General features: G+C 42.1%; 1 protein-coding gene across 25 annotated transcripts in view; it reads left to right on the top strand.

The window, feature by feature from the left end:
- Nucleotides 1-24,577, top strand: part of BAZ2B (bromodomain adjacent to zinc finger domain 2B) — a 409,759-nt gene that overhangs the window by 342,991 nt on the left and 42,191 nt on the right. For 19 of the 25 annotated variants that reach the window (XM_056536083.1, XM_056536077.1, XM_056536074.1 and 16 more), the window contains 6 exons: nt 1,379-1,487; nt 2,961-3,062; nt 14,769-14,979; nt 19,195-19,287; nt 19,366-19,427; nt 22,761-22,826. In XM_056536083.1, the coding sequence (XP_056392058.1) occupies nt 1,379-1,487; nt 2,961-3,062; nt 14,769-14,979; nt 19,195-19,287; nt 19,366-19,427; nt 22,761-22,826 (643 nt within the window). The remainder of the gene's footprint in view (nt 1-1,378; nt 1,488-2,960; nt 3,063-14,768; nt 14,980-19,194; nt 19,288-19,365; nt 19,428-22,760; nt 22,827-24,577) is intronic. The other 6 variants (XM_056536097.1, XM_056536096.1, XM_056536093.1 and 3 more) reach the window with 1 other exon arrangement.

Genomic DNA, 24,577 nt, shown 5'->3' with positions numbered 1-24,577 from the left:
GGAATACACCTTTTGTGTACATTTCCCAATTTGGCTTCATTATAGGATCTAGGATCCTTAAAGGTATGTTCACACTATAAAATTCCGCTTGGGGATTACACTGCACTAATCTGGCATTGGTGTGAATGAGAGTTCCATTGACCCATTGACAATATGGAATTTCAATGGCAGAAAATTCTGACCCAGCAATTCACCTGCCGAAAGAATGAACATATTATTTTGGCGGAATTATGTGTGGACTACATTGCTGTCAAAGGGTGGAGATTCTGTAGTGTGAACATACCCTAAGGCTGTGTCCAGGCAGAGATACCATAGCCCTTAGGCTGTGTTCCCGATTTGTGGTTATATTGCCGTTCCTTTGTGGTTTGCGGCTTAACTGTGATTTTTTTCAAATGGTAGTATACCAAAGTGTTTTTGCTGTGATTTAAAAACAAAATCAAAGAAAAAAAATTCTACATAGTCAATGAGTATCACTGGAACTGAACACTGGTAGGAGGTGCTCTGTAGTAGGACTGATGGGTAGGTATACCGTGAATTGAAGAAACCATGGCACTTAGTTTAGTTTCACAACGTTATAGATCAGTCTTTACTAGTGGAATTATAATGACACCAACAGGTAGGTTAGTTGAACTAGTAGAACACAGAGAATTATACCACACTAGATCCAATAATGCTGAAGTTTCGGCCCTTTCGGGCCTTGTTTACAGCGAATTCTAATGCAACAGGCATGAATATAACTATAAATCACAGATTTTGTAAATAAAATATGAAAATGTAAGTATATGTAAATAAACATCTATTAATACATATACAAACTAGAAAACCAATAGATGACAGATAACAAAAAAAAGTTACGTCAACTTGTGGGAACCACAATGGGACCTGAGCATGTGACCACACAACCTAAAAGGTCCTAGAGATAAATTGGGAAGCCTATATGGAGGGTATATTCTTTTCTATTTAGTGCAGTTACAGATGATGCTACAACATAATAAGGTACTTAAAATAGACTGAAACCTTAGTGGTTTACTTCTAGACTGATTTGCATGTCTGCAGATAATACTAACAATGTTATTGTCATTATGGTAAGTAAGAAAAGAGGCATTGGAAATGTCAAGGTGAAAAACATCTAGCAAAGTGTAATCTCAGGCAGGATGAAAGTGCTGAGGATCCTTAATAAAATGTAATTATTCAGCTCCTTTACGTGTTGATTTGTGCGAACTACAAAAGAGCAGAGAAGAACATGTCTGTGGTTGGCTCCAGAGTCGCTTCATTAAGTATGACTATGTAAGGTTGAGTTTTCTTTCCTTATGACCTGATTTAGGTATGACACCTCAGTATCTTATGTAACACCATGAATCATTTTTTTTTTTTATAGCTGGCAACGAGAAACTAGATTAAAGAACGCCAGCGGACGGCTGCAGGGAGAAGTGACTTATTTTGCCCCATGTGGAAAGAAGTTCCGGCAGTATCCAGAAGTTATGAAGGTAAAACTATCTATGACTTTAGGGGGACAAACATATCTGATGGAGTTAGAGGGCAGCCCCATAGGTACATGTTTGTGTTGTATTGTCTTGTTGGATGTGGACGTATGTTATGTTCCTTTATCATCACCCCTGAACAGTGTATTCTTTAATGTTGACCCACAGAGCCCACCATGATAGAGGCTGAGGGGAAGGTCATTCATTCTAATGAGATAGACAAGCTACATGGATGATGTAGGACAACTCATAAAGATTTAGAAATACACGGCTGCCTTGTTTTTTCTCACAAACAGCCCCACACCTGTCCATGGGTTGTGTCTGGTATTGAAGTGAATAAGGTTGAGCTCCAAATGACGACAGGTGTAGCACTATAAGGAAGACTACCAAAATACCTGTATTAAAGGGGTACTCTGCTGCTCAGCATTTGGAACAAATTGTTCCGAATGCTGGAGCTGGCGCCAGGAACTTGTGACATCATAGCCCCGCCCCTCATGACATGACATCCCGCCCCTTCCAAACAATTCTAAGTGCTGAACTTGGCGGTGTGCAGAAGTCCCGTAGACAGTGAATGAAGCAGTGGCCAAGCATGCACGGTGATACTCCATTCTCTTGGCAGACAATTGACCTCCGTTCTTGTTATCAGTGCAGGTTCTAGCATTGGGACCCCCCTATCCTGTGGTATAATTTTTGGGATATCCCCTTAAAGCTTTTGGTAGATGCACAGATTATTGTACAACTTTTAACCAATGAGACTCATATGCCCATTTAACCCCTCTACCACATAAGAAGAATTTAGTTGGTAGCAGAGGACCCTGTAACAATTATGTAAACTCTTGTGTGTGAGTGGTCAGTTGGTGCTTCAAACACTTGCTGCTGCCATTACATAGTGATGTGTCTTCCAGAGTTATACAACCATGGCACCCAATCACTGTCCATGGCGGAGATGTCACTATAAGGCATCATCCCTGATGACAGCAAAAACTCTAACTTTTCCAATGGTTCATCAGACAAGGCACCTGTTGCTCTCCATAGTCCATCTACATATAGAGGCTATCTAGGAGACTGAACAGTATTCAGATATACAATCCCCCACAATGAATATTAGCACTATGCATTGTAGTTTAATTTGTTTCCCAACACCAGTCCTCCTATTATAATACCATTAAAGTCCATGAAGGAACCAACACTGGTAAGAGCATCATTGACCTCTTTTCTAGAGACCGATGGGAGGACTTGGATCGTAGACCTCCACCAATGAAAACAAAATAATTCCTAAAATGCATACTACTATGATTGTCTCCTATGTATGTCACAGTGTAGTCCAGATGACTTTGGTTCTGTGTTCCATCATGTCCTGTATATGTGGGTAAATGCGGAAAACCCTTTACTGGTTCTGTGTGTGTGACTGGGAGAACAGCAACAAACTGGCTTTCGTTCTTTAAAATCCTGAAGTGAAAAAATCTGTGATTTTTTCAGTATCTCAGCAGAAATGGAATAATGGATATCACAAGGGACAATTTCAGCTTCAGTGCAAAAATAAGAGTGGGGGACTTCTATGAAGCCAGAGATGGACCACAGGTATCCCCTTAAAAACAATTAGTTCTAGCTTAAATGTAGGCAAAAAGTCATATTTCATAGAAATCTGGCTTTTTTCTGCTACTCATTATCACTGTTCCCTCCAAGCTGAACAATCCGGTGCTAAAAATGGGTGGCAGCGATCAGCGGATTCTTCAGGGTTAACTTTAACTCTTCCATTTCCAGATTGACCAGCTTCCTGGGAACATTGCTCATATTTTGGAATATAAGCTTAGTCGTTTTGACATTGTGATACTTTCCATATTATCACAATATCTTCTGCTTGTTCATGTGTGTAGTAGAATGTGCTGTTATTTGTGTGTCTTTAGTACTGTTTCGTGTCTATGTTTTTTAGTGTTTTGCAATTTTGTTCTGTACCTTTTAAAAAGAAATGGCGTCAATCGTGGCTGCTTCTTTTGACGTGTGAAAAATATTTTGGAAAGTCAATTGGGAATATTCTAAAAGTCTGTCTCCATTTACTACACTATAAATCTATTCAAGGCCATTCAGCCGGTACACAGAAAGCACATAACTTACATCTTTTCTTATTACTGCAACCTTACCCCTTTGTCTTGCTTGTTTTTTTTTTTTTTTTTACCTGAAGCTTTATGATTTTTTTGTGCAATTTTTTCATGCTTTATACTGGACCTAAAACAAGTCTGTGTGCTGCAGTGACCTGTGTAGCAGATAAAACTATCTGTGTACCCCAGTAACCCCACCTCATAAAGTGGTGGCATATCTCTAAGGTATACCAATATATTATGATCTGGGCCAGTCCAACCTCTGGGAATCTAGAGGACACAACACTGGTGTAGTGCTTCCTCCCCTTCACTGGTTTTCCCCAGCACAGTGGCCCCACCATTCAAAAGAGTAGGATGACTGCAGTTCTTTTCACAGCCAAGGGGCTGGGAGCACTGCTGTGTGTGGACAACCTCATATGGGGATGCAGCGCTACACCAGCACTTCATCCCTTCATACTCATGATTGATGGAAGTTCCAGAAGTAGGACCACCACCAATTATACATCCTAGTGATATGCCACCACTAAATCACATGGGAAAACCCCTTTAAGTAAATGTGCAAAGATGGTGGTCACCCAAAAAAGAAGTTGACTCATTGCCAGGAAAGACAACTTAAATTGTCACTGTCACAAAAAAAGAATTGCGATGTCCTAGAGTAAAGTGAAAAGTTTTGATCAGTCTGGATGTGAGTGTGCAGATCCCCACCAATTGTTATATACAGGTAAGAGAAGATCTCAGTTAAGCACTCCTTTCCATGACTTGTTTGAGAGACTGTCTCCTGCAACAAGACAGACATGTTAGGGAGTCGGGGAGAACAGAGCTTAGCCGAATGCTTCTCCCTGCTGTATCTAACAATTAGTGGGGATCTGAACACCCAGACCCCAACTGATCAAAACTTTTCACACGTCTCTAGGAAACTTTTTTATAAAATGATAGTGGACATTTAAAAGAGAAACAACCTCTGGTGTCAAAAGTATAATAAGACAACTTACTAATAAAATGTAGTGCAGAGATCTTCCATATCAGCTCTGCTCTTTCCTGTGTAACTGTGACATAACTTCATACTGTTTGAAAGCAGAGCGCTCACATCCCTGCTCCCCCACCCTCCTGTCTGCTGAGGAAGAGACCAGTGATGTGAAGAGAGGGGGACTCCTGTTACTGCTCATTCGATTTTAAGGCAGAAGGAAGCTTTTCTCCATCACAGTAGTTTTTGGAAAGGCTTCCCGGTGCCTTAAAATCTAGTGAGCAGTAATATGAGCTCCCCATCTTCACATCAATGGTCTGGTCCTCAGCAGAGTGTGACATGACATTACAGGTACAAGTCAGACAGCCCAGCTGATGATAACATTGTATTAGTAAGTTGCTTTATTTTTATTTATATATATATATATTTTTTTTTTTATATATATATATTTTTTTTTACAACATACACAGGAAATGTCCTTAGCTGGACAACCCCTATAAAGCTTCACTGTCATTTAGAACAACATTTGACATGTTGCCCAGATATGACAAAAGTTTAGATCACACCGACTGTGAATGCGACTTACAGCCTTGCAAAGTGCACAGTTGTGTGCCTCACTGCCCGGCTGTCACTAAAACCCTACAGTTACATTTTTACAGTGAAAAGAACAGATTTGCCGGCGTCGTCACAGTGGAGAGTGCTGCCAGTGCTGTAAACCGTGATCACAACAGGTCTAAGGAGTAGGGCCCGATACGATCTAAACTTTTGACTTGTCTGGCCAGGATGTCAAATGTCCTAAAGGACAGTGACGCTTTAAGCTGCCAATGGTTGGGCTGAGATATCACCATTACTTTTATTTGCAATATTGAATTTGCTTCTAATAAATTTATAGAAATGATACGGGGAATGTAGATTTTAATAATTTAGAAGTAATCTAAGTTATTGCATTGGTGGGCCCTGGATATCTCACACAACTATGTCATTTTGGGAATGTCAAGCTGTCATTTATTGCTAGATGGAGATGTGAAGAGATACATATGATAATTGAAGTGGGAAATTGAGACTGAGGGTCATATACTGGAATAAGAAATGAGCTAATCCTAGTGAAGGAGAATGTCTATGCCAAAAACTGGAAGATAACTCGAACATAAATAAGACTAAACTTTTGATGTGTCTATGGAACAGATGGTGCAAGTTATATGAGCCGTATGTAGTTTCACTGAATCCCCAGAGCAAGGCACTTGCAATATAAACAAGCATTTTATTTTATTTTTTTTATAAAAAAAATTCATTAAACATTTTTTGTATAGAACAAACACACAAATTCACATAAACACCCTCCCTCCCCTCCCCCCAACCCCCGTGTCTTTTCTTCGCAACAGATCCGGAACATTATCATGGAGAATGCGCGAGTACAGTACAGGAACTCAACCTGCATATATGGAGTGTAGTTATAGCAAAAAGAAAAAAAAATATGTAAAAATACCATACACTAAAAACATATTACACAAAGGTGAACGTAATAGTAAATAGTACAGAGAAAATATGGGCATCTATACACTGCGCAAACAACCCATATATAGAAAACCAAATACAAGACCACACAGCACACCAACATAGACACTACAGAGGAAACAGAAACAGAATGCAGTCAAAATATCAGATATAATTAGTGAATAGACCCCCCCAAAAGCACCTCCATAGGAGTCCTCTGCAGGTATGTGGATGGCAAACCAGGAGTATCGATCCAAGGTCCCCAGACAGACTGAAATGTACTTATGGCTTTTCTTTTAAGATAAACACCTTTCTCCAGTCTAATGATATGATTCAATTTTGTAATCAACTCAGAAATAGTAGGAGGGGAAGCTCTCAACCAATGCTGTGCAATTAATTTACGAGCTTGTTACAAAATTCTGCTAATACCAATATATAAACCACTGTCCTCATCTAACCCATCTACCGTAAGTAACCCAGGACACATGTCAAGACGGACAATCTGAGCAGGCAACCATACACTCTCCTAAGCAATTGCCTCACATCATTCCAAAATTGTGCAAGATGAGTACAGTCCCACATCACATGAAGCAAGTGAGCATCGGATGAGGAGCAATGGGGACAGCAGGAATCCGGCCGTACCCCGATCCTATGCAAAAATGTGGGAGTGCGATATACCCTATGCAGCAGAAAAATTTGGGACACCCAGTAGGCTTCCGACACGGCAAGCTTGGGGGTCATAACTAAAATCTGTGTCCACTGCTCATCCGATAGGGGACCTACATCCGCTTCCCATTTGTCCTTAACATTCAATGGGTAAGCCTCGTGATAAGAGTACAGTAGTTCCTTATTCAGCACTGATATCAAACCTTTAGTAGAGATCTGAGTGAATAAATCATTCACCACCACAGATGAGTCCAATCACAAGCCCGAGACTGTGCATCAAGGGAGTAGGAGGGGAAGCTCTCAACCAATGCTGTGCAATTAATTTACGAGCTTAATACAAAATTCTGCTAATACCAATATATAAACCACTGTCCTCATCTAACCCATCTAAGTAACCCAGGACATATGTCAAGGTGAACAATCTTAGCGGGCAACCATACACTCTCCTAAGCAATTGCCTCACATCATTCCAAAATTGTGCAAGATAAGTACAGTCCCACATCACATGAAGCAAGTGAGCATCGGATAAGGAGCAACAAATAGTCAAATCACAAACCCGAGACTGCACATCAAGGGCATGTCGCAGCTGCAGGTAACAGTAAAAAAATGAAAGAGGTCAATTAAATTCCTCCCGCAGTTGAGCAAGTGACTTCAAAATCGGCCCATCATACATCTGGGAGAGATACAGAATCCCATGGGTGATCCAGAGGGTAATATCAGGTAACAAACACAGTTCAGAAAGACCAGGATTATGCCATAGATAAGAAAATGTAACAAAGACAGGATAGTACATAAGGGCCCTGAATTTCATCCACACCTTACGGATAAGGAGAAGGGTAGGGGGGAGGTCTGGGGGGCGAGTCTGTGCAGCCATTTTCAACAGATCTATAGGGGTCACTTTACCAATGCGCCTTAAGACTAAATCACCCATACGCCCCATAGTAGGAAAGTGCGCCCATCCCTTCAGCTGTTGAACCTGTGATGCTAAGAAAGGATCCAAGGATCCAAAGGATAGAGCCAAGGATTTGGAATAGACAAATCACCCGCCTCTTTACCACGCTGCAGCGTTTCAAGACGGATCCTAGCCGACTTGCCATTTCAAATGAGCTCCCTAATCAAAGACTGAATTCTAAGAAAATATTTCATAGGAATCCAGACAGGGGTGTTATGTAAAATATACAAAAATCTGGGCATGAGAACCATTTTAACTAGATTAGATCTACCGACCATAGAGAGGGGAAGCTTACGCCAGGTAACTACTTTCTGAGAACTACGGTCTAGCAACGGAACAAGATTGAGAGCAAACAAGCATTTGTTTGGTGTAACAGTGGGATCTTGGGCCTATTTCAGCTCCCGATTCTCATATTCCCCCTCCGATACTGGTAGAAGATAGCTTCATGCTAACTACCTCTAACCATGGGGCCGAAACCAACTAGAGATGGGGCCCTCACTCAAGGGACATACATTGTTCCACCATGACTGAGACTTGCAAAAGATCAATGCAGATTCAGTGACCTCCACAAAGCTACTATGGGCTCGTGCAAAACTTCCATAGTAACTAGCACATCAAACTAGCCTTTAATAGTTAGTTTGGAATTCCACAGATGTCACAGCCTTTGAATTGTGTTGATCTGGTTTCCTCCAATTTCTACTTTTTACATTACAATTAATAACATTTGGTCAACAGACTCAATTACCCAGTGTAATTTACTCCGCTGGGCCCACATTTAAGGGGCATCATGAAACAGTTTATTGAGATTTCTTAGAAGTTAGAAAATGCTGGAGGATCTGAAAGGGAACTATCAGAATAATAAGAGGCAAAACTAAAGAAGATATATCGAAGACATCTAAGTGAAGCGGAAGCTTTAAAAATGGATGCAGCGCCTTTGATTCCGGTCCTGATTAGAAGGCTACTTGGGGAAAGATGATAGCAGTTCATGTTTTGATCTTGGTTTATAGTTTGTGAGCGGCTTCGTTAGTGCCGGGATTATTACAGAGACCTTGCAAAGTGCCAGGAGTTGAGTTCTGCCGATTTGCATCGTTCGTAGCCGTACCGGTGCGCTCAGAATGTATTCCGTTCATCTTACTATGGCGCAGTATCTTGTTTAGTGCTCTGCATACGTTTAGACAAGAAAATGTTTGCAGTTTGTGGTAGTTTCGTGTAGAATACAATGCTCTATAACTTTACCCAAGGTAACTTAGATCTAAAAGCAGAACTTAAGACTCTCCTAAGTTGTGACAGGACCATAGGGAGAATGGTAAGACGGTGGGAAAAGGTTATCAAGGGTGTTGCTAGGTTTTTACAAGACACTGGTTCAGATATACTAGAATTATCTAAATCTGAGGCATTGTAAATGTAGACTAGACAGTGTAATAAGGGAGAAGAAAGAACAGATTTGACGCAGTTATTGGCAGAATATACAATTACACACAGGGACTCACAAGCACCATCTTAGTTTTCTCCATTCAGCCCACACTGATATTACATTTTTTTCATGGGCCATGACTTTTTTGGTGTGCAGTTATCTTATTTTTCCCCAATTTTCCATCATTCCCCACATCTGCTCAACACAAATTACTGTTGCCTTTACTGTGTCATCTTGCCGCTATCCCTAATACTGTGCCTGTTGTGCTGCCCAGTGCCCATAACTACAGAACTGAAGAGATAATAGTAATATAACTATAGTCACCAAAATTAATACACCGACACTAATACAGACACTAATAGTGCCAAACAGACACTAGTAGTGCCAAACAGACACAAATAGTGCCAAACCATGCCAGCCCAAAATGATTGTTACCCTTAACCAATAACAGTGTCCACAAAGTAGTTGTACTAATCAGGGTGTCCCAAAAGTCCACTCAACAGTACATGCCCATCTAGTGCCCAAAGTGCTCCCATAGTGTCCTGTGGATATGGGATCTTTTTTTTTCCACAGATTAACCCTTTAACCTCTTGTAGGATCAATGGCAGGACATGGAGCCTATGCCTTCCAATCTCATTCTGACAGTTTTCAGCTTTATGTTCTTAGGATGTGGGTAAAGCTGAAAGTGGTTCTAGACACTGATACCCTATTTATTCGGCACCTGTTGTCAGTCGACCAGTTCCAACTCAGAGCTGTTGCATAACACCTAATTTCACAGCAGACTATAGCAGTCAGTGAGGTTGCTGTATTAATTTCCTGTCTGCTCCTCTGCCTGTGGCATTGTTCAGCACAAGGCAACATGGTATGAACACATCTAATTCCCCCTGAATGTCCCAATAAAGATATATGTGTATATGACAGGAAGATGATGACATAGGCTGTAGGGGCTGGTCAGAGGTGGTGCAGGGTACAGGGCTTGAGTTTAAAGATAAGATCCAGCCAAGCCTTCTGAGACAACAGATGACGATGCATTGTCTCAGAAGAGAGGGAAGCCGAGGAGCTGCTAAGACAACACCACACTGAGAAGGAAAGGACTACGCAACTTGCTGTCGGGGTGAATCACGCAAAATCATACTGAAGCCAGTACAATTTGTAATAACACGATATTAGTAAGTTATTTATCTTGGGATGATAGTTTTATTCAAATGCAATTTTCTGATGCCATATACCCCTTGGGCTTAATATAATATATAGAAAACACTTGTTTTAATTTGCATTAGTACATAGATATCACTGTAAATACATACAAGACAATGAATCACTTTGCATTTTTATGTTCTGCTAATCCAGTGAAAAAAGTGAAAAGTCACGGAGCAGTAATTAACCGTATAGACAAATCTTATTTAGGAAACACAAGTCAGCTCCCCTGTGCTTTATCACTTACCACATGAGTTCATAAAGAGGAAATTAAATGGAGGAGAAAATTGTATTATACCCGGTAAAAAATAATATTAACAAAAATACGACTTGGCCATCTCTGTGACCAGGAAATATTTCAGAGGTAAATGTGTGTTTTGTTTAGCACACTTATGCTATTTAGGCTTTTTTAGCTTTATCTGACGGGTCCCATCCTACAGCCAAATATTTTTAATTTTTTTAATCAACTGGATATGTGTTTAAATAAGTCACACATTGCGTCTTCTACTTCTTCCCCACCACTGTTTACACTGTGATGATATATCACATGATATCGCAGCAGCGTCTTTGATTATTTTAACACATATCTGGTAGACTTCTAAGATTTGATGGGATCAGAAAAGCCATTAATCTTGTTGATGTCTTAAGGCAGGGGTGAACAAATTGTTGTAGACTTTTGGTGCCCATAAATGATAGAAAGGTTAGATTCCACCAGCATTTTTGCCAAAGTATGTACTAGCCTGGCTATAAGGCACAAGGTAAGCTAGGAGGGGGGCCTACAGAATGGCACGTTGGCTACAGGTAAGTATGTATACACTATAAAGTGAACATAAATGTGTACTTGTATGGACAAAATATATGTACAGTGACCATGAATTGACCCACTGTAAATAAGAAAAAATCTACCAAAATTGGACTGGGCATTGTACCATTTGTTACGAAGTCCCATCCTATCCTATCATAATGACTTTCTTGTTTCTCTTACATTTTTAATTGTCAAGGAAGTCAATCCTTGGGACAGACCCCTGGAAATTAGGATATATGTAAGACATATGTTAACAATAACCCTTTGGGAGGATAACACTCCCTCTGGGGGAAAAATATGAGAGGTCCTATTAAAACAATGCTGTATTGGTATGCTCTAAAAATGTGAATATCATAAAGAAAATGTGATATTCACGTTTTTCGAACATACCAATGGGACCTCACATATAGGGTTTCTTCCCCAGAGGGAGGGTTATCCTCCCAAAGGGTTATTGTTAACGTAATTATTGCCCTGGGACTCATAAGGGATTTGTAAGGTGTGATATGTAAGACATAAACTTCTAAATAAAAGTATCCCTCGTCTTGACGTGCAGATCTAAGTGCTAAAACTCCTTCAGATATACCAATGAGAAGATCTGGCAGACCCTTTCTGTAAGCCCTCTTGGTCACGCAGAACCAAGAACATTTACTTAAAGGGGTACTCTGGTGGAAAACAAGTTTTTCTAAATCAACTGGTGACAGATTTGTAAATTACTTCTATTTAAAAATCTTAATCCTTCCAGTACTTATCAGCTGCTGTATAATGTTGAATTTATTTTCTGTCGGATCACAATGCTCTCTGCTGACACCTCTGTCCATGTCAGGAACTGTCCAAAGCAGGAGAGGTTTGCTACAGGGATTTGTTCATGCTCTGGACAGTTCCTAAAATGGACAGAGGTATCAGCAGAGAGCACTGTGGTCAGACTGGAAAAGAAATCCAAAAAGAAAAGAACTTCCTCTGGAACATACAGCAGATTATAAGTACTGGAAGATTTAAGAATTTTAAATAGAAGTGATTTACAAATCTGTTTAACTTTCTGTCACCAGTTGATAAAATAATTAAAAAAATGTTTTCCACCGGAGTACCCCTTTAAGAGTATTGCTCCAGATTCTTGAAGTAAGGGCAACTGGTGCACAATACAGTGGTATAATTCTAGCATTTCATGGGTAACACCATCCTTCAGGGTTTTTTCCATTAAATATTGCCTTTTGCTCTATATTTTAAACCATCGGTGAAGATTCTCCTTCTGTAGTGTGGTATTCTATAGAAGGGTTTTCTGTACTGAATGTACTTACAAATTGGTTTTTTTTGTTCTTTTTATTTAATGGGGTATTCCAGGAAAAAAATATTATTTTTTTTTAGATCAACTGGCTCCAGAAAGTTTAACAGATTTGTAAATTACTTCTATTAAAAAATCTTAATCCTTCCAATAATTATCAGCTACTGAAGTTGAGTTGTTCTTATCTGTCTGGCAACAGTGCTCTCTGCTGACATCTCTGCTTGTCTCGGGAACTGCACAGAGCAAAATAGGTTTGCTATGGGAATTTGCTTCTACTCTGGACAGCTCCCAAGACACTTGTCATCATAGAGCACTTAGACATAAAATAAAAACTCAACTTCAGCAGCTCATAAGTACTGAAAGGATTAAGATTTTTTAATAGAAGTAATTTACAAATCTGTTTAACTTTCTGGAGCCAGTTGATATATAGAAAAAAGTTTTTTCCTGGATAATCCCTTTGAGAGCTGTGGTATGTGCTCTTTCACCCCTGTGCAAGAAAAGTGCACAAGGATGCAGTCTATCTGAAAAGAGAAAGGCCCCCACAAACCTTCCTTTTCAGGCCGAAGAGCCGACATTGTGGCATCCCTGCTGAAGCAGGGACGTGAGAAACCTGTTGACACCCAAAAAGGCACTGCACGCTTTTGGCTACAGAGTAGGGTACTGGTTGCCTAGAAATAGTCTTATTGATGCAACTACGGGGATACAGATACTTATTAAAGATTCCTAATTGGTGTATGGAGCCTAATTTTTATCAATGCTTCATGGGAAAAAGTAGACAAATTAGCTAACCTCATAATGAGATTGTCTATAACAAGGGTCTCCAACCTGTGGACCTCCGCCAACGGCTGTCCGGGCATGCTGGGAGTTATAGTTTTCCGCAGGTTGAAGACCACTGGTCAATAGGGGTTCTCCTTTCTAGGGAGACTGTGGCTTGGCTAGTATGAGATTGTTTACTTCCTTTTGGAGGAAAGGTAATTTACATACTTGTTACTCATGGAGCATTGCCTAAAAATAAGTCTCCTTACACCAGATGGGTAATAGTAACCTTCTGAGCTTTTAGCAGAGGTCAGTAATTTTCATTCTTATTTCCACGGAGGAACCACTGGTAAAGAAATTGGCTAAGATCAAGTGTAGTATCTGTTCTTATCAGTTTCATTCTGGTGGCAGGCAACGCCAGTGTGGAGCTGGTGGGGATGGGTGCTGCATGGTAGGGAGCAGGTGTACTGGGGCGTTACGGGGCTGGTTCTGAGGAATCAGATCGACGGCAGCCCCGATGTGACCTGTTTCCTCCAGGTCTCGCCATGAGGCTGAGAGGGTCTAGAGCCGAGGTACTTTTGTGCCTCGGGAAGTGGTGACCCCCGAGGTGCCGAAACTCACTGGGAGTATTTGCTCTCTGAGTTGAAGCACGGGCACCATAATCTCTTCACCTTGTGGCACTCACCTCTTGATTCCCGGTCTTCTGGCTAGGATCAGAGAAATTTTTATAGATCCGGCCGGATGTCCGGGCAGTATATCTGCGCACATTCACTTATTTATTTATTTTTGTCTCACTGTGTCACTTTTTGTGTGTTCAGAGGATTGTTAGGATACGGTAGCCCCTCTGGATGTCCCTCCTAGCGGTCTAGGGGAGGTGTGTGTGGCCATTAGGTTCCGCACCTCCCTCCAAACACCCCGGGTACTTCTGCTTTGGCAGGGTACCTACCATTATCGGCTCAGCGGGCAGATACCTTGGCTAAGGCCAAGGGGGATGCCAGGAGCATTTGTGATCCCTTAGTAGCTTCGGCGAAAAGGGACATTGAACCTGGAACCTCGCAGGTACCTTTTGGTCCGGAGGCGAAGGGTAAGGTTTGTTGGGGGTCCTCTCTCCTGTCGGAGAAGGGCTTGCGATAGACCGCATCCTTTGTGCATATTTTTTTAGCGTAACACGTTTGCACTTTTTCTTGCACTTTGGGTGATTCGAGAGCACGTTCCATGGCTCTTAGATTTAAAAAATTTGGTATAAGAAGGGTTAAAGCTTTCTACTCTATATTCTGGCCAAGATAAGTCAACTCCTATGTCCCCAGGATATAATAGGCTTTCCTACTATAGAAGTGGCCGCTTTGCTGTTACTGTGTTTTGGAAGAATCCTCACTAGGCGACAGTGATGGCTAATAATAATGCTGGCATTCCCTGGCACATTGGTAAAACCAAAACCATATATTTCTTTATTTCTTCATCGTTTCAATGAGCTCAGGGACACTGTGTTGAATACAATGTTCCTTTCCATCATAGTTCACATATAAAATGGTTAGTTACGATAAAAATCTCTACAATAAGCACAATCATGAGCGGCAGTAGTGCATGTGCATCGTGCCGGTAGTTGTGGTGGCAGCGGCGCTCTCCTGCAGTCACACTGATCCCTCTTCTTCTTTCTTAAGGGACTGCAATGGTGTCTTCTGAACGAGGAGGAAATTGTGCCGCGTATCAGAGCGATGGAAGGGCGCAGAGGACGACCGCCTAATCCAGAGAGGCAGCTTGCTAGAGAGGAAACAAGGATGAGGCGCAGGAAAGGTCGACCCCCAAATGTTGGTAGCCCAGATTTTGCTGTGAATGACGGAGCCAAGCTCTTAAGAAAGCTTCAAGCGCAAGGTATGTGTGTTCAGATTTAGTTCCCTCACATACCATGTTAATATGGGAAAAAAGTGTGTGAACTCACCCCCAAGAGCTGGTCCTGCAGGGCTCCTGATAACGGGAACAGTGTCACTGCTGTAAAAAAAAGTGCAGGAACTAAGTTCTCATGAATTCCAGCAGGACTTGAGCCCTGGTTGTGTGGTAACGGGGTGTGATGAGGGCAGATGTTGTTACCCTAGGGGCAAATGGCATTAACCCTTGTATTCGTGATGCCAGGGTGTGGTTTATCCTCGATACCACCCGAAGGTACACCGCTAGATCCTGGGCTAGGCACGGGGGCAATAATGACTCTGACGCCAAGTTACGGATAACGGTAGCTTTACTGAGGGTAGACAGATGGTAAAGTCTATACACTTCAGCCAGGGCCCAAGGAGGTGACCAGTGACTCAGAGACCTTAAGTGCTTGCTGGGACTTGTAGTAGATATGGTCAATTTAATGCAGGCCACGTTGACTTGACAAATGATGACTGTGACTGACTTGACTAATGACTGACAATACTGAGACTGTGGTTACTTGTAGCTGCTTGTGGCTGCAGACTGGACTTGAGGCCTCCTATGACTCTGGACACTCTCTGGGACTCCATAGGTCACCCCTGGGATCACCTGGTCACTGGTACCTCCTGGGTAACAATCACATGACAAGTCACATGGTAAACAGTCTTAAAGTGACAATGCTTTCTGAACACATTACATGGTATAATACATTAGAAGCATATTTACATGGGGACAGATGCAAGGGGGCCCAGAGGACACTGTATGGAGGCTGCCTGACAGGACAGCAAGAGTATGGGGTAACACCTCCTGTACTGGGCCACCACAGTTGTCTAACTAAAGCAGTCTAAGCTAAAGCAGTCTAAAATTAAGTATTATGTAAAATTAGCCTCTTAAGGACATCGACATAAATGTACTTAATGCAGCAGAGCGTACATTTACTTCCTGAGCAACATTCTGTCTATGCAGCTTCAAAGACTGTGAGTGATGGCTGCTATTAGTCCTTATCTGCCGTGATCAATAGACCCCCTGCCCAATCAGCACCTTGCAAATATTAGGTTTAGATGATCGGTTTATTATATCGTACTGAATGGCGCAAACATAATCATTTTTATTGTAAAGTGCACAAAAAATTATATTGTTTCTTGCTCTGCCATACATTTTATGGTAATTAAAGATGTCATTACAAAGTTCAATTGATTGTGCAAAAAAACAAAACAAGCCCTCATATGTGTCTATGGATGGCAAAAAAAATAAAGGCCTATGGCTCTTAAAAGACAAGAAGGAAAAATAACAAAAAACGCAAAAATTTAAATTGGCTGTGTCCTTAAATGCAAAATGGACTGTGTCCTTAAAGGATAGGGGATAAGATGTCTGATCGCAGCGACGGGACCCCTGCGATCTCTGCTGCGGCACTCCAGTCATCCGGTACATGGATGACTAGTGATGCGGTGCCAGAGGCTTGTGATGTCATGGCCACGCCCTCCCTCTCAATGCAAGTCTATGGGAGGGAGTGTGACAGCCGCCACGCCCTCTCCCACAAACTTGCAATGAGGAGGAGTAGTGTGACATCACAAGGGGTGTGGCCACGACTTCGCGAGCCTCTGGCACCGCAGATGGCGTTCTAAAATGAACTCTGGGTGCTTCAGGGAGATCGCGGGGGGGTCCCAGCATCAGACATCTTATCCCCTATCCTTTGGATAAGGGCTAAAATGTCTGGGAGCGAAGTACCCCTTTAAGACAGGGTTCTCCAAACAGTGGCCCTCCAGATGTTGCAAAACTACAACTCCCAGCATGCCCGGACAGCCAACGTCTCTCTGGGCATGCTGGGAGATTTTAGTTTTGCAACCACAGTTTGGAGACCCCTGCCTTAAGGAGTGAAACATATTTTAAATGTACAAGCATTTCTGAAAATGTACAATTTTATAGATATATCCTAATCCCCATGTGTCTGCTTTGTTGCCCTTGGTTACGGCCCACTATGGTGGTCACACATGCTCAGTTCAACTGTTATCTCCTGGTGTGTCCAGGAAGTACTGGCTTGGTTAGTCACCACTGCACATTCAAGCAAGGGGGATTGTGGGTAAGTGTGTACTCTGTTCCCTGGCAACCACACAGCCACAAGAAACCAGGAAGTGATCAAATCCACAGAGGAGAAAACAGTACAGTGATGTAGGTCATTTACCGAACAATTGCACATATGTACTCCTTTACATAGGGGAAATTTACTAGGACCAGCATTTTGCTCGCCAGTGTGGTAGCAGGGTGTGATGAGGGCAGATGTTGTTACCTTAGGGGCAGATGACATTAACCCCTTGTATTCATGATGCCAGGGCGGGGTTTAGCCTAAGGTATACCGCCGGATCCTGGGCTAGGCACGTGGGGCAATACTCCGATGCCAAGTTACGGACAACGGTAGCTTTACTGAGGGTAGACAGATTGTAAAGTCTATACAGTTCAGCCAGGGCCCAAGGAGGTGACCAGTGACGCAGAGACCTTAAGGGCTTGCTGGGACTTGTAGTAGGATTGGACAATTGAATGCAGGCCACGCTGACTTGACAGATGACAGGGACTGACTTGACTTGACTTATGAAGCTGTGACTTGACTTGATGGCGGCTGCAGGACTGGACTTTGAGGCCTCCAACACTCTGGACACACACACTAGACAAGACTGCACTGGACCTCAGCAGAAGAGAGAGAAGCTCCACCCAGGGCTTATATGGGGAGACTAGCAGGGAACCCATAGGTCACTCTTGGGATCACCTGGTCACTGGTACCTCCTGGATAACAATCACATGACATATCACATGGTATAACTCTTAAAGCAACATTACATTTTATAACACTTCACATGGTAAAACATATTTACAATGGGGAAACAAGTGCAGGGGGCCTTGGGGACACTGAAGGAGGCTGCCCGACAGGACAGCAGGAGCACAGGGTAACACCTCCCGTACTGGGCTACCACACTGGTCTTTAGTAAAATTCTGTGGCCATAGGCCAATTTAATAAGAGACTACGCTCTATTAGGAATCAGGCGTCGCAGCATATTTCGGCTACAATATATGCTAGTTTACCAGCATATATTGTAGTAAATAAGGCATGAGATTAGGTAATTTTTTAAAAACAGGCATGACTGACATAAAAGGGCAAAAATTTGCACATTTTGGAGGAAAACCAAGGCCTTTCGCAAAAAATGTCCAACTTTCTGCACCTAAACACAGGCGTAGAGCCTTCATAAATTTCCCCCAAAAGTATTTTGGTCAATATTGACCAATATTCTAGGTGTAAACCCAGCCTAATAATGAGAGAGGCTTAGAATGAGCCTTTATAAGGGTTATCCAGGGTTAGAAATACAGTGTCACTCTTGTCCTGTGGCTGAGTGTGGTATTGCGGCTCAGTTTTACTGAAGTGAAGGGAGCCAAGTTGTAATACCACAGGCATGTCTGGAATAAAGTAGTTATGCTTTTCTAATCCTTGATAACCCCTTTATGTTGTATGTGTGTGGTTTTCAATAGTCGGATTTTCACCCCCCAAAAAAAACTGTATGACTGTTGCCCTAGTGTGTCCCAACCAGTGTGTCCCAACCAGTGTGCCTAAAGCTGTTGCAAAACTACAACTCCTGGCATGCTGGGAGTTGTAGATTTGCAACAGTTGGAGGCAGACTGGTTGGTAAACACTGCAGCTAGTGTGTGTATTATTCTTGTTGTAACACTATAGTAATGACCTACAATGTAGAGAGAAGTTTCTGGGGGATCAAGGAGTCACACCAAATAGTGACCCCCACAACAACAACAAAATTCAGGACTGCTGACACTTCTAAGACTACTTAACTTTTATATAAATATCATATGGCAGAAGGCAGCATAAGAGAATAATAGAGCAACAGCAGGTCCACAGTCTACACCACCCTTGACGGACACAGTACCTATCATATAACATTGCAGGGTCATAAATGGCTAAAAACTAATTTTAAGAAAAGTGTAAAAATAATTCATATAATATAATAACATGCAAGAGGACACAATGATGTCACTGTGTCTGCCTTTTTTTTCTGGTAACACAGCCAATGTTAAAAAGTTTGTGACCACGATTCTTACGCACTTTATAAGAAGCCCTAACTACATATGAAATATAACAAGTTTGTCAGTTTCATGGTGTCTACTTTTTCGGTATCATAGAAATTGCCAGACAAGCTGCACAAATAAAACTTCTGCGAAAGCTTCAGAAACAAGAGCAAGCACGAGCAGCGAAAGAGGCGAAGAAACAGCAAGGTACAAAAATGGAGCTTATATTTTAAATATTAACACGGCCATCGCAATCTGTTAAATGTTGCCATCTTTGTGTTCCAGCTATTATGGCTGCAGAAGAGAAGCGGAAACAAAAGGAGCAAATCAAGATCATGAAGCAACAGGTAACATTTTAAGATTGGATATTATGGTGTAGCAAACATTTTGGGGAAGATTTATCTTTACACATTTAGCATACAGAACTTTAAAACCCTACTACCATGTTGGACAGGGATACGTGCAGCCATGAGCTTACCACAGCCTCTTATCCCTGCCTACTTGCTCATCTGCCCTAAGCAACATACCCTCAACTGGACAACGGTCCCTATACTGGATGAGTGAAAGGCATAGCATTGTCAAAACAATAGTTAAAAGTAGTACAGAGGTCAGGAAACAGTTAAGGACAGAAGGGGTTAACCAAAACAAAAAGGTGGAAACAAAAAAAGGCAATATCGAAGCTGACAAACAAACAGGGAGTAGTCAAACAAGGCAGGTCCAAACCAAGATGGCAACGAGGTACAGAAATGACAGGTGGAAAATAGTCGGGTCATAAGCAAAATAAGTCAATGCAGATATTCAGGAGATCAAGGATATAAAGCCCGAAACCAGGTAGAAGAAACCAATACCACAGGCAAGGAGTGAGCTGCTGCTAGAGAAATAGAGATGCCCATAACTGCTACAGTCCTTCATCAGAATTCACTGGAGGCTTCTATTGACCAGAAAATCTTATTACTTAAATCTAAATACTTAAAGGGGTCTTCTCTTTATGTCTCCTCTTTGAGCCTTTTTACATGGGCCGATCTCAATGATTGGCGCTTGTTTGCTAAGTCTTTACAGTTAATCATGCCACCATTTAAATGCATCATTATCTACCCCACTTCCTCTGTTTACATGGACGATATACAGCCGATAACTGTCAATTTATTGGCCACACAAAAGATCTAATCATCCGACGAACGAGCTGATCGTTGGACATTTTACATAGGCCGATTAATGGGAATAAGCGATCAACTCATGTAAGTGCCTTCAGTTTGGAGCTGTTGACAGATCTTATAGGTTCTGTTTGTGCTTAGCACTTTAATGTACACGAATATATGTTCTGACTAGGCTGACTCATTAACTAAGGAGAACCAATGCCACCTACCGTATTTTTCGTCCTATAGGACGCACCGGCGTATAAGACGCACCCAATTTTTAGGGGCAAAATCTAAAAAAATAAAGATTTTGAACCCAATAGTGGTCTTCAACCTGCGGACCTCCAGATGTTGCAAAACTACAACTCCCAGCATGCCCGGACAGCCGTTGGCTGTCCGGGCATGCTGGGAGTTGTAGTTTTGCAACATCTGGAGGTCCGCAGATTGAAGACCACTGCAGGAGGAGGTAATACTCACGTGTCCCCGCCACTCCGGACCTGTCACCGCTGCCCTGGATGTCGCTCCATCGCTGTCGCCATGTCCCTGTCGCTCTGGAACGTCTCTGCTGCCGGCCGGGTATCCTCGCTCTCCGTCGCCGCCATCACGTTGTGACGCACGTACGCGACGACGTGATGACGAGGAAGGAGAGCGCCGGCCATACAGGGGATCCCTGAACGGAGAAGACACCGAGGAGGCAGGTAAGGTCCCCCCCGGTGTCCTGTAAGCACTAACCCGGCTATTCAGTCGGGCTGTTCAGGACCACCGCGGTGAAATCGCGGCGGTCCCGAACAGCCCGACTGAACAGCCGGGTTAGTGTCCCTTTCCCTTCAGACGCGGCGGTCAGCTTTGAACGCTGCGTCTGAAGGGTTAATACAGGGCATCACCGCGATCGGTGATTTCCTGTATTAGCCGCGGGTCCCGGCCGTTGATGGCCGCAAGGGACCGCCGCGATAGGGGTGTATTCGCCATATAAGACGCACCGACTTTTTCCCCCCAGTTTTGGGGAAGAAAAAGTGCGTCTTATATGGCGAAAAATACGGTAACTAAAAATATGCAGTGTAAATAAACCAGAACCATGAGCCATTTAAAAAGTAGACTCCTGATCTGTCAACTGCAACTAAAGTGATTCTTAAAGGGGACAGCCGTCACGCCCCCTCCCATAGACTTGCATTAAAGGGGCGGGACATGCATCATATGACAACTCGAGCTCCCGGCGCTGTTTGTTCCAAACGGTGAGTAGCAGAGTACCCCTTTAATTGCTTTCCAGTGAGCATCATGACAGGGAATATATCCTACATTTACACTGCTTTGTGTGTACATTTAAATAGCAGTTCTATATAATGAATGTCAGTAAAACAAAAAATGTCAGTAAAACAAAATAAAAATAAAACTAGTACAACTAGTTAGTCAGCATATTATATCATTGGGTACATCCTAAACACAGGGACAAAGATTAATTGAAACTGGAGCACTGTTAATTTATTAAACTGTACTGATCGCACAGTGACTGATGCTGACATCAATCACAAAACCTGGTAACAAACAAAAGATGTCGTCTATATACCCCAAGGAATACAAGAGATACACAGCTCTGTACAGAGCATCTGTCTCTGAAAATCAAATGTAAAGTTTTATATTTCCAGTCCCTTCTATCCTCACTGTAAAACTAGGCAAGTCTAGCATTCAGTAGACTGGTAAAGCTGGGTGACAATCTGTATTGACGCTATAACGGCAGTCATGTTGTTTGCCACTTTGTTTTCAAAGAAAAGCTATAAATAAATAAATTGACCCTGAAATGTTCAAACATTTGAGGACAACCTGTGTACATTTTAGGTAAACATTTAGGGAGATTTATCAAAACCTTTGTAGTGGAAGAGTGGTATAGTTGCCCGTGGCAACAATCAGATTGCTTCTTTCATCTTTCACAGGTCTCTTTATAAATGAAAGGAGCAATCTGATTGGTTGCCGTGAACAATGTATTTTGGATAGGGTTGCACATAGCACGTACACACATACGCCATATATTTCACTTGAGAAATCGACCGGGCAGTTAGAAATATGCTGTGAATATTGCTATGAGCACACACACATGGTTTCTCCAGCCCTGTGCATGCAGTAAGGTGCAGCAGGGAAGCCCTGTGTGTTTGCTCATTGCAAAATCTACAGCATATTTCCCCTTGCCCTGGGATCTCTTGCAGCGTGTAATACGCTACCAATGGCTATGTGGGACCCTACCCTTTGGGTAAATGCTCGTTTACACGTCCATTGTGCTCCGGTAAAGGGAGCTCCTTCGCTCAGTCTGTCGGAAGGAGAGGGGTTAGGCAGAGGGAAAAAATTTAGCATGTCCGTTTTTTTTTTCTCCACTCAACTCCAAAATACCGGACACCCTACAGACACCATTCCAGTCAGTGGGATCCGTTTTGGACCTGGCAGTGTCAGTTATGCCGTGACCCGTTTAGGATCCATTTGAGCACAACAGAGTACAGTGCCTTACAGTGGTTAAAAAACTTGTGACATATATGTAACCCTTACTTTTATTTTTAGGAAAAAATCAAAAGAATTGAGCAGATACGGATGGAAAAAGAACTACGTGCCCAACAAATTCTAGAGGTATAAGGGAGTATCCACTGCCTTTTACTTACTGCTTATTCTATATGACTTTGTATGTGTGTCAGTTTGCAGGCTGGTATATTGTGCATGGATATATAAATTGCTATTATCTTTATACTATCCTATATTCAGGATTAGACCTTCATGCAGTACCTGTCCATAGGAGCTGTAGCACCTCTGTATAGTGCCTCCATAGCCTTTGTAGAAGGTTGTCCAGTCAAACATGGCACAATTTATTTACTTTTGGATTCCTATTGTTCCTCTGTATAAAATCACAGAAATATAAAGATACTGTGAAATCCATACAGGTTGACTATACACAATTATGGATTGATTGGGCTTCCCTAATATGACACTATAAAGAGTTGCCCATGGGCAGGTATCATTACTTAATGCATTTAGATACATTATATATGTTATAGGTTATATTAGATTTTATTCTGTTTGTATATTCTATGTTGCAGTATTATCAGTAGTTTGCAGTTGTTTCAGGTATTAGAATATTTTAAGTGTATCCTCCCTCATTCAAATGAATCACTCTTGGCTCTATTAAGAGTATTAACACATGCAGAAGTGGTAAAAAAAATAAAAAAAATTATTTTAGGTTGCTATATTGCAACTGCTTACCAGGACATGATACAGAACATGTATTAAAGGGGTACTCCAGTGGAAAACAATTTTTTTTAAATCAACTGGTTGCAGAAAGTCAAACAGATTTGTAAATTACTTCTATTTAAAAATCTTAATCCTTCCAGTATTTATCAGCTGCTGTATGCTCCACAGGAAGTTGTATTTCTTTCTGGAGTTCTTTTCTGTCTGACCACAATGCTCTCGGTGGTCACCTCTGTCCATGTCAGGAACTGTCCAGAGTACAAGCAAATCTCCATAGCAAACCTATTCAGCTCTGGACAGTTCCTCATATGGACAGATGTGTCAGCAGAGAGCACTGTGGTCAGACAGAAAAGAACTCCAGAAAGAAATACAACTTCCTGTAGAGCGTACAGCAGCTGATAAGTACTGGAAGGATTAAGATTTGTAAATAGAAGAAATTTACAAATCTGTTTAACGTTCTGCCACCAGTTGATTAAAAAAAAATGTTTTACAGGGGAGTACCCCTGTAATGTAAACTGGAGAACTAAACTTCATATTAGGTCATTGTTTCTCAACCATACTGGTTGAGAAATACTGGATTAGGTCCTGGCGTATCATAAATATTTAATTTGGCTTTACGTATTAAGTTGTGGTGAGGGTGTGATGAGGGCAGATAGAATTACCCTAGGGGCAGATGGCATTGACCCCTTGTATTCATGACACCAGGGCGTGGTTTATCCTCTACACCACCTGAAGGTATACCGCTGGATCCTGGGCTTGGCACGGGGGCAAATAATGACTCCAACGCCAAGTTACGGAACAATGGAAGCTTTACTGAGTCAGACAGATGTAACAGTCTATACAGCTTGGCTAGGCCCACGGAGGTGACCAGTGACTTCAGAGACCACAGGACTTGCTGGGACTTATAGTGTACTTGGACAATTTGTTGCAGGGCCACGCTGACTTGAGACAGACTTGACTTGGACTGACTTGACTGAGACTGACTATGATAGATTTCACCCCGTTTGTAGTTTACCAGGTTTTGACTTTCACCTGTGGGGCAGTAGACTTGTGGATGTGTGGCGGCGTGGTAGACTTTGGGCCTTCTTGGGACACCAGACACTCTCTCAGGACTTGACCTCACTGTGGCTCAGCAAAGA

Source organism: Hyla sarda, chromosome 8, assembly GCF_029499605.1.
Source record: "Hyla sarda isolate aHylSar1 chromosome 8, aHylSar1.hap1, whole genome shotgun sequence".
NCBI classification, from domain to species: domain Eukaryota; kingdom Metazoa; phylum Chordata; class Amphibia; order Anura; family Hylidae; genus Hyla; species Hyla sarda.
Note: the sequence above shows the minus strand (reverse complement) of the source record. Positions and strands in the feature narration are given on the sequence as shown.